Source organism: Dictyostelium purpureum (assembly GCF_000190715.1).
Source record: "Dictyostelium purpureum unplaced genomic scaffold DICPUscaffold_326, whole genome shotgun sequence".
Classification (NCBI taxonomy): domain Eukaryota; phylum Evosea; class Eumycetozoa; order Dictyosteliales; family Dictyosteliaceae; genus Dictyostelium; species Dictyostelium purpureum.
In genome coordinates, this window is record NW_003519662.1 from 22990 (window position 1) to 36537 (window position 13548).

A 13548-nucleotide genomic window follows, 5' to 3' on the forward strand; every position below is an offset into this window, starting at 1 on the left:
TTTTTTTTTTTTTTTCTTCATCGCCTTTTTTTCCTCATCTATCCATTTAATTTAATAAAAAAAGAAAAAATTTAAATTTTTTTTTTCAAAATTTTTTTTTTATTTTTTATTTTTTAAAATAATAAATTTTTTTTTTTTTTTTTTTTGATTATTTTGAATTAACCAAAATTTTTTATTTAATTTAATATTAATTTTTTTATTTTTATTTTACCAATTTTTTTTTAATTGTGTAATAAAAATAAAAAAATAAAAAAAAAAAAATACCATATTAATTTTATATGAGAGATTTATAAAAATTTATAAAATTTTTTTTTTTTCCTTACAAAAGAAAGAAATTACTTCTTACTTAAGAAATAAGGTAGGTATTAGAATAATAAATCTTTATAAATTTTATAGATTAAATTAATGTAATATTTTAAATAAAAACTTACATTCAAATATTAGTTAAATGGTAAATAAAATTTTAAAATTAATTTCAGAGTTGTAATTAAAAATATTAATTCAATTTATAATAGAAAATCTAGAAATCTAAAGCTTCAACAAAATCTCTTTACATGCTCCGTTCTTACTTGGTTCTTACTTAGAAATATTTTCATCTCTCATATTAATTTTATATGGTAAAAGACTTAAAAAAATTTCAATCTCTCATATAAAATTAATATGGTAAAAGACTTAGAAAAATTTCATTTTCCCATATTAATTTTATACATGTTCCGTTTTGGCTATTCTGACTGGGTTTTTAAGAATCTACATGTTCCGTTCAGACAAGGTTTTTAAGAATTTACATGTTCCTTTCCGACAAGGTATTCTATTAATTCAAAGCCCAAACATCACAAATTAAATATTTTTTGTATGTATTAAATATAATATTTTTAATTAAAATAAATTATCATCATTTTAATATTTTTTTTTTTTTCAATTTCAATATAGTACCATTTCGACCAGGTTTTCTATTTGAATGGATGGAACATTAAAACATCTTTTGTGTATGTATTAAACACAATGTTTAAAAAAAAATTAATTCTTTTTTTTTTTATATCTTTATAGTGACTGCTTCAAATAATCAATTTTATTATTTAAATTAATATTTAGATTGGCATCATGATACAAATAATGGAAAACTATTTCATCGTTTTTTTCATGAAGATTATTTAAATCCAAAAACAGGTGAATCAATTAATTCAACATTTGGTCCAACACTTGCTGATTTATCTGCATATTGTGAATACATTCAATTTTGATTATAGCAAATTCAAATATTTAAATGTATCGATGAAATTAATTGACCATTATGATAAAGTATTTAAAGTAATTTTAAATACTGAAAGTTAAATTTTAAAAAAATAAAAAATAAAATAAATAATTTCCTAAAATAATAATAATAAAAGGATAATTAAATTTTTTTTTTTATTTTTTATATTAATAATTTTTTTATTTTTTTATATTCTTGCCTTTGATTGATTTGTATTCATTGTTTTTGTGCTGGTAGTAGCTGATTTTTCTAATGCTATTGTTCTTTTTTCTTCCCTTTTAATTTGATCTTCTTTTGTTTTTAAATTAACTTTATCTAAATCAATAAATTGAGAGAATTGATGTTTGCTTGTTTTAAGATACAATCTACTATCGGATTCCCCAATATTGATGATCATTGCAACTGTAGGTGTAATAGTTGTTTTTAATACTACTGTTGTACATGGCCTACTTGTTAAAAATTCCCCATTTAATCCAGCTTTATTCTTAATATCAATTGTAAATGGAACAAATAGTTTTTGATTATAAATGGATACACTTAAATCTGGTAAAGGTAAAAGTTTTTTATCATCCCCAACCTTTCCCGTTGTATAATCTTTCCAAGAAGAAAAATTTGAAGAGTTTCTTCCTTCATCTTTTCCTGGCAGTCTTAATCCCCAAGGCATAGATTGGTCAAATATAAAATCTGAGACAGTATCCATATGACTGTGGTTAATAATGGACCAATCTTTGATATAAGATTGATATTTAAAAGTTTTTTTATATGTTTTGGAGTAAGAACCATCAATACCACCACCAAATACACCTGATCCAAAAGTGTAATCTGCATCAGCTTCTATGCCAATTGTTTCACTAGATTCATTAATTGTAGTTTTTGAACTTTCAGAGTTTTCAGCAGTTGATGGTTGGGTATTTGATGTAATTAAACTAATACTAGGTGCCATATCTGTATTACAATCGATATATTCTAATTTATGATTAACTCTTAAACCAACTAAAAACCATCCCACATGTTTTTCAGCCTTGTACTCCATATTGGAAACACCAACTGATATACCTTGACAAGCATAAACATTTACCTTACTTGAATTTTGATAACAATCATTAGAACCGAATCCATATACTTCTGTTAAACCTTTTATTTTTAAATTACCATAAAAACCATCAGAGTTATCCATACTAAATTCATTCGGTTCGTACTCATGATAAGATAACTTTGGGTACTTATCAAGTTCTAGTTCATTGAATGGATAGGAATAACTTGAAATAATGTGAAGTAAAAACCAAAATGATACACAAATATATAATTTAATATTCATTTTTTTATTTTTTTATATTTAAATATTTAATAAAAAAAGTTTTTAGTTTTAGTATTTAAAACATAACAAACTATAAATTTATAATATATATAATTAAAAGTTTAATACAAAAATATAATAAAAAATAAATAAAATAAAATAAAAATTAAAAAAAAAATAAAAATAAAATTAATAATAATAATCAATATAAAAATAATTTTCAATAAAATTTTAAAAAGTTGTAAAAAAAATGTAGTGGGGTTATGTGTTTTGCTGGGCAAATGTAAACATCTAGATAATTAAATTCCATAGGGATTATAATTAGTTTTAGTTTGCCTGAAAAAAAAAAAAAAAAAAAAATATTTTTACCCAACTGATACCCCCAACAGCACCTATTTTTTACTTTTTTTAAAAACAATGAAGCTTTAGAAAAACAAAAAAAAAAAAATAGAGAAAATTCATAAAAAAAAAAAAATTAAAATATTAAGTAAAATTTATTTTTAATTTAATCATTTCATTTTTGATATATTATAATAATCGTTAAATCCAGAGTTTTTAAAAATGTCTATCCTAAAAAATTGCCATTCTTTTAAAAAACACATTGCTCTGTTCTATCCCTCCCCAGTTTTGAAGGGTTATCTGTATTTAACAACTTAGCACCCGAAAAGGTTCTTTTTAATATTTATAGAGAATTAAAATTATCTTTATTCTCATTTTTACCCATTATCGGTAGCTTATTCATTTAAAAATTTTTTTTAAAAGTTATCTCTTTTTTTAAAAAATTATTTTTATAGATTTTTAAAATTTACAAAATAACAGCACAAACTCACCCATCACAATTTTTCTCTTTTCCGCCTTTTAATTTTTTTTTTTAAAAATTTTTTTAATTTTTTTTAAACATTTTTTTTATTTTTATTTATTTTTTTTTTAACTGTAATCCAGATCTGTTGGGCTTTTACAATAATTTTTCGGAAATCTGTTCGGGAAAAAAAAATTTTAATTTTTTTTTAAAAAAAAAAAGTGTTTTGTAATAAATGAGGTATTTTGATGTGTTTATATTATTTATTTTTTACAAAAAAATTATACAAAAATAAAGCAATTGAATATAAAATCTTTGTCAAAATTGAATATAAAATCTTTGTCTCACCAATCATTGTTGTTTTTATTTTTTCGTACGTCACCATTAATCTAAAAATATAATATAAAATTAATATATATAATCATTTTAAAAAAACATATTTTTCTTCACATTTTCATCTTTTTTTTATTTTTAAATTATTTTTTACACAATGCTTTTTAATCTTTCGTTTTTCTTTCTTTTTTTTTTAAAAGCAAATGTTTTTTTTAAATTTCAAAAAAAAAAATATTTTATATTATCCTTTTTTTTTTTTTTTTATTACTTAAAATCTTCCAAGTGATACAAAAAAGATAACGCTTAAGATAATTTTCAACCACTAAATATTTAAAAGAAAAAATTTTTTTTAAATTTATTTTTTTTATATATTTTTAAATTTAAATATTGTTCTTTATTTAATAACTGTTTTTTATATAATTTTTTTATTTAAAAATAATATGTAAATCATTTGAATATTTTTTCATGAAAATGAAACCAATTGATTTATTTCAATACGTTTGTTTTTTACTTCACCAACTTTAACCAAAACTTGATCACCTTTAATTGGATCATATGAGTATAAATAATGTCTTCCATTTTCTTTGTAAATTAAAACTTGACAATCCTTACCGACTAATATTCCTTCATATATATTTTCTTCTATTGATTTGACCACCAACACATTTTTCAAATTTTCATCCCTTGCAAATATTTCATTTTTGCCTGGTGATATATAAAAAGATTTGGTTTGTCCATTTTTGGTGAATGAGCTTAGAGAGACTTCTACTGTTTTCTCTAAAATGTTATCAACTACTATTCCAAGCACCTTTTAATAAAATTAAAATTTTAAAATTAATATTATTTGAAATTTATCCAGCACATATTGATGTTAAAACTTACACCATAAACAAAAACAAACAATAGAATAACTAACTTTCTATACATTAAAATTTTTTATTTTTCTTTAATCTTTTGTTTAATAATTATAATAATAATAATAATAATAATAATAATAATAATTTTTTTTTTTTCAAAATTGGTTAGTCACAGTGAAAATAAAAAATTTTGTAGTTTAAACTATTTAACAATTATTTTATCTTCAGCTCGGATAAAAATGTATCCCATTTAAGCACCAACACACTAACACTAACACACTAACACACTAACACACTAACACACTAACACACTAACACACTAACACACTAACACACTAACACACTAACACACAAACTCCCCAATATTTTTTGTATGAAAAATATAATATAATTAATATTATAATTATTTACATTTAATTCCATGTATTTTTTTTTTATATAATTATATTCAAATTATAGCTGCAAACATGAAATTTATTTTAATATTTTTATGTATCTCTATATTAATTGGTTTTATAAATTCTAGAGATGTAAGTAAATAAAAAACATTAATTTTTATTTTTTAAATATATATACTAATATTTGAAACAAATTCCTTTATCACGATTCCAGATTAGTATTGATTTTCAAAAAACCAATGACATTACAAAAGGAGAGGTCATTTTTAGTCAATGGGATGATAGAAAAGACATGGTATGGACAACATTAAATGATAAAAGTGTAAACAGTTTCCCTAAAGAATTTAAATTCTACTCACTATGTTATAGAGTTAACTCTAATTATAATATTGGTTGCTATTTGGTTAGCCCAAAAAATAATAGAATTACCATCAAGGGAAGAGATGTCACAGTAGAAGATTATTAAAATTAAAAAAATACAAAAAAATAAAAATTTACTTTGTGAATTGTTTTTTTAAAAAAAATTTTTTCAATTTTTATTCACTAATTAATAATTAGTAATTATTATATAATTTTTTGCATCATATTGATATTTAATAAATTAAATATCACTACCAATAATTTATTGATACAGGCTATATCATATAGCTAATTAATATTATTTTTTGATGATTTTTGAATAGTTTGGCAGTTTTGGTTTTTTTTAATTTTTTTTTGCATATTAAATTTTTAATATAATTATTCATTGTAACATCGATGTTATTATTTCTAATCCCTAAATAACAATTAACAAAAAATACAATTTTACATTATATTGTATGATATCTTTTTAAAACATTATCTAAGGAATTTCCTGTTTAAATTTATATCTTAAAATATTGCTTGTCGAAAATCTTTTAATTTTAGAAAATACATTTTGAATTTTATTTTGTTTAATATCTTATTTTTACCACCTACTTCAATAACACAATATCATTTTACAAACACCTAAAGGAAAGCCAATCTGAAATACCTTTCCACTTTTACAATAAACCAATAAGGTTTAAGCTGATTTACTTTATTTACAACTATAAAATAAATTTCTAATATCTTTATTAATTGGTATGCTAATTTGTTATTTCAAACCATAAGCTACCTTTGAAAAAACATCAAAATAAAAAACAACAAGATATTATTCAAAAATCAATCAGGATAATTGTCAGAAATGTATTTGCTAGAATTAAAAGATTTTCGATGACACCATTACTTTAAGATATAAAGTAAACAATAATACTGGGCAGCTTAAAAGGTAAAGAGAAAAAATTTATTTGAAAGAGTTTAAATTTATATCACAAAATAGTTGTTTTTGATAATTTAAAAATATTTTATTTTTCTTAAAAATTTAATAAAACTGTTAAATTAATAAGGAATTTTCATATAGATAATAAATAATATTGTTAAATTATATTATAATAATTTTACTATTTGAGTAATGATCTCTATTTTTGTATGATAATATTGAGTATTAAAGTTCATCACTTAATATCATTTAGTTTATTTTCTAGCAATTATATTTGCACCATTTTCTATTTGAAAAAATTTAAAATGATATAAAAAAATTTTTAAAATTTCGAAAATTAAAAAAAAGATAAAATTATAATAGATTTTTTTGATTTTTTTTTTTTACCCCTATTTCCCCACTTTTTTTTATTACCATTATTTATTATTTTTGGGCTGTGTCAATATTTTTTAAAAAAACTATCCAAACTAATCAATATATAACACATAAATAAAAACATCAGGGGTTCTACATATTTTCCTCGGGCACTTTAAAACAAAAAATAAGGACAAAGTAATTTTAAACTCCACCCCGAACCACTTTTTTTTTTTTATGTGCAAAAAAATAAAAAATTAAATATAAAAAAAAAAAAAGTGGTTCGAGGTGTCTATATTTTATTTTTTATTTATTTATTTTTTAAAAAAATATTGATTTATTTTGTTAATTTCAATTTATTAATAATTTAGTTTTATTAATTCCCTAAATAATTGATCACAACTACGATTTTCTTGACAACATTGGTATGCTCTTCTCTGCCCGCTCTTTGAAAAAAAATAAATTAAAAGACAATTTTTTTCAAAATCCTCGATAATAATTCTTTCTCTTGCTTCAACAAGAATATTAAAATCAAAAGTTGGGTTTTCAGAGACTATATTAACCACATGCATTTTTTCCTGATCACGTTCCCAAATCTCTTGTTTGTAAGAATCTATGTCGTAAAATTTAGACATCTGCTTATCATTGAATCTTCCGATACATGCTTTAACTTTTTTTGATGAGACATTGGTAATTACAATACTTTTATCAACACTATCAGAAGAATAAGACATCTTTAAAAAAATGAGAAAAAAAAAATGTTAGTTTTTAAAATTATAAAAATTATTTATTTTTATAAAATTTGTTTATAAATCTTAAAAAACACACATCACAAAACAATAAATGATAACAATAGTTTTTATTCTTTTTTAATAATACAAACATTTAGAAAATCTAAAAATACTAAGAAAATAATAAAAAAATATATAGATTTCATTATATAAATTTGAATAAATAAATTTTGTATAATTCAGAAATTATAATTTTTATTTTGAAAATTTTGTTGGTGGTATGGTGTTAATTGATTAAATATTACAATTATTTTTATTTGAAAAATTAAATTTATTTGAGAACGTGCAAGTGAGTGTGTGTTAGTGTGTAATGATGTGGTAAGCATCCCGGCAAAAAATTGTTTTCTAGAAATAATTTTAATTTACAATAAATTTAACAAATAAATAAAAAGTAATTTTAAAAAAAAAAAAATTAATTATTACAACATTATTCATAAAATTATATTTTTAATATATTATATGTTGAAACAAAAAAATGAAAAAATCATATATTTTTTTATTAATACTATTATTACTATTATTAAAGAATTCTAAATGTGTAAATATTATTTTTCAAATTAAAACTTTTAATTTAAAAAAAAATATAGAAAAAAGTATATACTAATAATAAATATATTTATTATTATATACACATTATATTTTAATAGGATATTTCCTTAAAAAACAAATGTGGCCAAAAAATAAGTTATATTTCAAGTTCATATGGCGATCATGACCCAGAAGATTGGAAAGAGCTAGATAAAGATAAACAAACTTCAATTAAAAGAAAAGATTCCAATGGATATTCATTATGCTTGAAAATTCACAAAGATGATGCCCCAAAATGCTATTTAGTTCAAAATGGTTGGAATGTAGAATACAATCAATATTACACCCTTTATTATGATATTGTAAAACAACCTCCTTTTTTAGATAGCTATAATAAATTTTAATAAATAATTTTTTTATTTTTAATTAATTTTTGTTTTTTTTAATAAGTGTATTTTTTTTTCTCATAAATTAAATATTTTATTTATATGTGTTAGTAAAATAGGAGTTGGAGAGTAAAAACTAGGTGTTATTGGTGAATGTGATAAAAATGTGTTCATAGGCAATAGCACAATAAAAAAATGAGTATGGAAAAATAAATGTTTAATATTTTAGATGATATGAGCTCTCATAAAAAAAGTATTTCTTTTTTGAATTTTTTATTGTTAGTTTGACCCCATATGGTTGTTTTGTAAAAATATTTGCATTCAATTTTATTTTTTTTCATTAAAATGAAAAAAATGTGGTTGGTGGTGGTGTGTGTAAATGCTAGTAAAATCGTATGTACTGAAGAGAAATTATTATTTTTTAAATTTTTGTAATTTGAAAAAATATAATTTTAAATACCACACATTTGAAAAGTGTTTATTAATTTTTTTTGTTTTTTGTTTTTTTTTTGTAAAATATTAATTATTTTGTGTAACAGTTATAAAAATTATTTTAATAAAATAATTTATTATTATTCTAATAACCAATAAAATGAAAATCATATATTTAATAATAATATATTTATATTTTGGTATGTTGGTAAAAGCAACATATATTTTTAATGAAACAAATATTCCAAGTTATATAACAGTTAGTAATTATAAGATTAAAAGTGTGGATACAAATAAAATGGATCTATTTAAAGATTATGTTGAAAAATCTTTATCAAATAGTTATTATGTATTTCAATATAACAATACTCATAAAATGGTTTTTATCTCCGAGAGTCATCGATTTGAAATTAAGAAAAAAGCAGGAAGATTTGTAACTGGCTGGTTTTTAACAAACTACGATATCCAACATTCATTAGTGTGCCAAAATGAAGGGTACACTTCAGATTTGGTGTTCCCTCTTGTTTCTCCCAAAACAATTAATAATGAAAACATTGTCGAATCTTCTTCCTATAACTCTGATACTTTCAAAGCTTTTGGGAGCGTTGGAACTTCAAAAATTGGTATTGGTCTTGGTTATGAACACTCTTGGGGTCAATCGTTTTCTAGAACTGTAAAAATGGACAAATGGTCAGTAATTTCTTCAATGTCCAATGATGAAACCTCTCTTTTTTCATTTTATCAGAGCTTTCCATGGGCAATTAAAAAAGGAAATGGACCTCATAATTTTAATGATTTTGCCTCACAATCATTTGATAGCCAAGGCAAATCAACAATTTCCGAGATGTCTTACACTTTCCATGCTGATGTTTTTGTACCATTTATTACCAACTCCCAGTGTGTTGGGGTCTTAAATACAGTAATCACCCCAACAATGGGACTCATAATGGACAAAGTTTTGCACCTTAAAAGTATGACCTATACCTATCAACAAACTATGGCAAAATAAAACCTTACGTACAATCCAAATTATCTTTTTCATTAATAATTTTAAATTTTAAAAAAATCAATAAAAAATTACAATTTTTTTTTTTTAATTTTTTTTTAAATTTTTTTTTATTTTTTTAATTTTAATTTTATGTGCATCATTTTTTTTTATATATAAAAAAAAAAAAAAAAAATTTCATTTTTTAATTTTTTTTTGTCGAGACACCCCCTTATATTTATGTTCAATGAATAAAAAAAATTTATTTATTTTCATTCATTCATTTATTTATTTTAAATATTTAATTGTTAAATATTTCAAAATAAATAAAAAAAAAAGAAAAAAATATAATTTAATAACGCATAAGGTTATGTATTTGCTTTTATTTAATATTTTTTATTTTTTAAATAATAAATTATTATTTTTTAAATATATAAATTATTAAAAAGATTTAAGAATTATTGAAAAAAAAAAAAGTTGTGGTATTGAGATAAAATTTAAAAATTAATAAAAATTCTTTGTGTGTTAAAAAAAAAAAATTTTTATGTGTTTTATTTTTTATAAACAATAAATTTTTTTTTTCTCAAACCAAATAATTATTAAAAAAAAAAAATGAAAAAAGAAAAACTATTTTTTTGTTTTATACAATTTATTTGTTTATTTTCTTTTATTGAAAAATGTATAGGTAGAGAAATAGATATTGAAAGAATTAATTTTTCAAGCTTTATTAATGATTGTAACTATCAAATTAAACAATGTAATCTAACAATTTATTCAAATAAATTAAAAGAAAATTCATTTTCAAAACCATTATTGTTTTTTAATTATAATGTATCAAGACAATTAGATGATATTTATAATCCAATAACATTTTTTGGTGTATTTGAGAATGTAAGTAAATACTAATTAATTCATATTAACCTTTAACTAATAAAACTATTAAAAATTTATTTAATTAGATTAATATTTACAAAAGAAATGAATTACCACCACTTTTCCATCCTATCTCAGGTGAATTACTTTATCAAGGTTTTGATGATTATCAAATAATAAAAATGTATTATATAGGCTATACAGATGAATATCAGCATTTAAATTTACCCAAATTATACCATTGCAAAGTTTATACAGAATATATAGGATATATTAAATTTGCATGTTTATCAATAGATTCAAATAATAACTTTGTTGTTATTAATCCAGAAATGAGGCAAGATAGTTATTATTTAATTCAAAATACCTCAAATAGTATCAATAAAACAAATTTAGAATGTTCATTCACAGCAACAGATATAAATTTAAATATTTATTATTATTATTTATTGGATGTAAATGGTCAAGTAAATGTTGGTATGAATAAGTTTGAATGTATTGAATATTTTGGTGGGATTGGCACCGAGTGTTTCAAATTTTCAATCAATTTAATTCGATTAAATCAAATCAAAGTACCAATATTAAATTATACAGATATTATTGGAATATTAGGATATAATGATTCAATATTAATATGTGGTAATCATCCTTCAAATAATAGTTTAATAGTATATAAATACAACATTACAACTGAAGAACAACAGTTTTTATTTACAAATGATATGATATTAACTCATGTAATTCAGCACCAATTCGCATCAACTCAAAATTGCTTATTCTTTTCAAATAAATCAAATTCATCAATTCTTTATGATATATTTAATGAACGTATCATTTTAAAAAATGATAAATTAAATTTAAATATATCGGAACATTTAGAACAAGGTAATGAAAGAACTATCTACTATTTTATGCATGATGCTGCAAATGAAAAACTAATACCACCAATTGATAGACCAGGTTATTATGGCCAACCATTACCAACAAAAGAACCAACATATTCAAATTTTAATTATACAAAACCAAACAATTCAAATTCTATTTATCAATTATCACCAGTATTAATTTTATTAATTTCAATTTTTATCTCAATTTTATTTTTCTAATAAATTACAATAAATTTCAATAAAATTTAATTATTTTTTATAAAATTTTTAATTTATTTTTTATTATTTATTTATTTATTAACCCTTAAAGTGTTTACGTTGTACTCAGGAACAATCATACTGGGCAACTTAAAAGGAAAAGAGAAAAAATTTATTTGATGGCGTTTAAATTTATATCACAAAATAGATCCTATTGTTGTTTTTGATAATTTAAAAATATTTTATTTTTCTTAAAAATTTAATAAAACTGTTAAATTAATAAGGAATTTTCATATAGATAATATGAATCAATGGTATGTACAGTTGTAGTTTAGTGATTAAATAATTAAATGGGTTACAATGAATAATTATATAAGAATTATTGAAAAAAAACTGTAGATACTCCAAGAATTTTAAGACATTGTTTCACCTTTGGCAAAAGATATTTTTAAAAGTTATTTTAATAATAGACCTGATAATAGCAATAAAATAGAATTCATTAAAATCATATGAGTGCAACCACAGTGGTCGTATATGGCTCGGAAAAACAAATTAGTATACCAATTGATAATGACAAGCAATTCTTTAAGATATAATTCTAAACATTAAGGAACTTTTTATTTTGAAATATTATCAAAATATTATGATATAGTGTATAGGTGCATTTTTAATTATTTGTTATTCCAGAAATTAGAAATAATAACATCGAGGACATTGAATTATTAATAAAATAGTTAAAAAAAAAAATTATTACATATAAAAAAAAAATTAAAAAAATTGAAAAAAACCCCAAAAACAACCCCAAATTTGGTGATAAAAGTAAAACAACCAAATTTGGTGGTTTCCCAAAAAATTTATGTAAAAAAAAAAAAAAAAAATTTCAGTTTTTTTCAGTTTTTTTTTAGTTTTTTTTTTTTTTTTTTTTTTTTTTTTGAGTTTTGAAGGAATTCATAATTTTAAAAAAACAAAATTTTTTTTATGCAACAAATTTGCGCAAACTTGTCCAGCTTCTTCAATAATTTTTATTTCTTAATAGATTTTCAAAAAAAAAAACTTTCATTTAATAATTCATTGTCCTCAATGTTAATTAAATAGTTAAAAAAATAATTATTGCATATAAAAAAAAAATTAAAAAAATTAAAACAAACCCAAAAACAATAACTATAGAGGATAGTACCTCCAACATGTTGTTTTTCTATTGTGTAGTTTAAAAAGATTTTTTAATCATAAAGAAGGATAAATGTTTTTGTGTGAAAAGCTATTCAATAAAACCGCTTGAGTACAAGTATTTTTTATTTTAAAAAATTTTATAGAAATTTATATAAACTTAAAAAAATAAAAACAATAAAAAAAACTATCTACAACATTGAAAATATACCCACAAAATACTTTTTATAATAATCAATAAATAGAAAATAAAATTAATACAATACAAAACAATTAACAAACCCTAATAATTTTAAAAAAAAAAAATAGAAAATAGAAAATAGAAAAAAGAAAAAGAAAAAAGAAAATAGAATAAAGAGAATTTAAAATAAAATAATAAAAATAATATATGTATATATTAAGAATAACAATAATTAAATAACAACAACAACAAAAAAACAAAAGTTAAAATTTATTACTCAAAAAATCTTTTATATAATCAGTTTATTTTTATTTTTTTTTTTAATAGATATAATTATAGATTATATTTAAAAATAGTAAAAAAATAATTATTAATATAATCTTTTTTATAAAGATCTATTGATTTACATGTGTTATCTGATAAAACGTATATCACAAAATATGTATTTATTTTTATAAATCAAATTAGATTTAAATTATTGGAACCCAAAAAAAACACGTTAAACTTAAAAATATCTTATATTCTCTCCGCACACCATCACAACACACATA

General features: G+C 20.4%; 8 protein-coding genes across 8 annotated transcripts; 5 read left to right on the forward strand and 3 right to left on the reverse strand.

Moving 5' to 3' along the window:
* Nucleotides 1-958: 958 nt before the first annotated feature.
* Nucleotides 959-1241, forward strand: DICPUDRAFT_156909 (uncharacterized protein; the record flags this gene model as incomplete). The annotated part of the gene is made up of 2 exons (XM_003292158.1): nucleotides 959-986; nucleotides 1093-1241. 2 exons carry the CDS (start codon nucleotides 959-961, stop codon nucleotides 1239-1241), a joined length of 177 nt encoding a protein of 58 aa, XP_003292206.1.
* A 133-nt stretch (nucleotides 1242-1374) lies between these two features.
* On the reverse strand, nucleotides 1375-2680 carry DICPUDRAFT_92821 (uncharacterized protein). The gene has a single exon (XM_003292169.1). It carries the CDS (start codon nucleotides 2568-2570, stop codon nucleotides 1440-1442), a length of 1131 nt encoding a protein of 376 aa, XP_003292217.1. The 5' UTR covers nucleotides 2571-2680; the 3' UTR covers nucleotides 1375-1439.
* A 1367-nt stretch (nucleotides 2681-4047) lies between these two features.
* On the reverse strand, nucleotides 4048-4626 carry DICPUDRAFT_92822 (uncharacterized protein). Its single transcript, XM_003292170.1, has 2 exons — nucleotides 4564-4626; nucleotides 4048-4489 (listed from the first exon to the last, which is right to left on the reverse strand). The coding sequence occupies exons 1-2, from the start codon at nucleotides 4606-4608 to the stop codon at nucleotides 4145-4147; spliced, it is 390 nt and encodes a 129-aa protein (XP_003292218.1). The 5' UTR covers nucleotides 4609-4626; the 3' UTR covers nucleotides 4048-4144.
* A 379-nt stretch (nucleotides 4627-5005) lies between these two features.
* Nucleotides 5006-5402, forward strand: DICPUDRAFT_82836 (uncharacterized protein; the record flags this gene model as incomplete). The annotated part of the gene is made up of 2 exons (XM_003292159.1): nucleotides 5006-5068; nucleotides 5151-5402. 2 exons carry the CDS (start codon nucleotides 5006-5008, stop codon nucleotides 5400-5402), a joined length of 315 nt encoding a protein of 104 aa, XP_003292207.1.
* Nucleotides 5403-6928: 1526 nt separating this feature from the next.
* Nucleotides 6929-7303, reverse strand: DICPUDRAFT_156913 (uncharacterized protein; the record flags this gene model as incomplete). The annotated part of the gene is made up of 1 exon (XM_003292171.1): nucleotides 6929-7303. One exon carries the CDS (start codon nucleotides 7301-7303, stop codon nucleotides 6929-6931), a length of 375 nt encoding a protein of 124 aa, XP_003292219.1.
* Nucleotides 7304-7835: 532 nt separating this feature from the next.
* Nucleotides 7836-8316, forward strand: DICPUDRAFT_99263 (uncharacterized protein; the record flags this gene model as incomplete). The annotated part of the gene is made up of 2 exons (XM_003292160.1): nucleotides 7836-7898; nucleotides 8008-8316. The coding sequence occupies 2 exons, from the start codon at nucleotides 7836-7838 to the stop codon at nucleotides 8290-8292; spliced, it is 348 nt and encodes a 115-aa protein (XP_003292208.1). The 3' UTR covers nucleotides 8293-8316.
* A 483-nt stretch (nucleotides 8317-8799) lies between these two features.
* On the forward strand, nucleotides 8800-9801 carry DICPUDRAFT_92823 (uncharacterized protein). Its single transcript, XM_003292161.1, has one exon. It carries the CDS (start codon nucleotides 8867-8869, stop codon nucleotides 9713-9715), a length of 849 nt encoding a protein of 282 aa, XP_003292209.1. The 5' UTR covers nucleotides 8800-8866; the 3' UTR covers nucleotides 9716-9801.
* A 414-nt stretch (nucleotides 9802-10215) lies between these two features.
* On the forward strand, nucleotides 10216-11720 carry DICPUDRAFT_92824 (uncharacterized protein). The gene is made up of 2 exons (XM_003292162.1): nucleotides 10216-10582; nucleotides 10651-11720. The coding sequence occupies exons 1-2, from the start codon at nucleotides 10304-10306 to the stop codon at nucleotides 11668-11670; spliced, it is 1299 nt and encodes a 432-aa protein (XP_003292210.1). The 5' UTR covers nucleotides 10216-10303; the 3' UTR covers nucleotides 11671-11720.
* Nucleotides 11721-13548: the final 1828 nt, after the last annotated feature.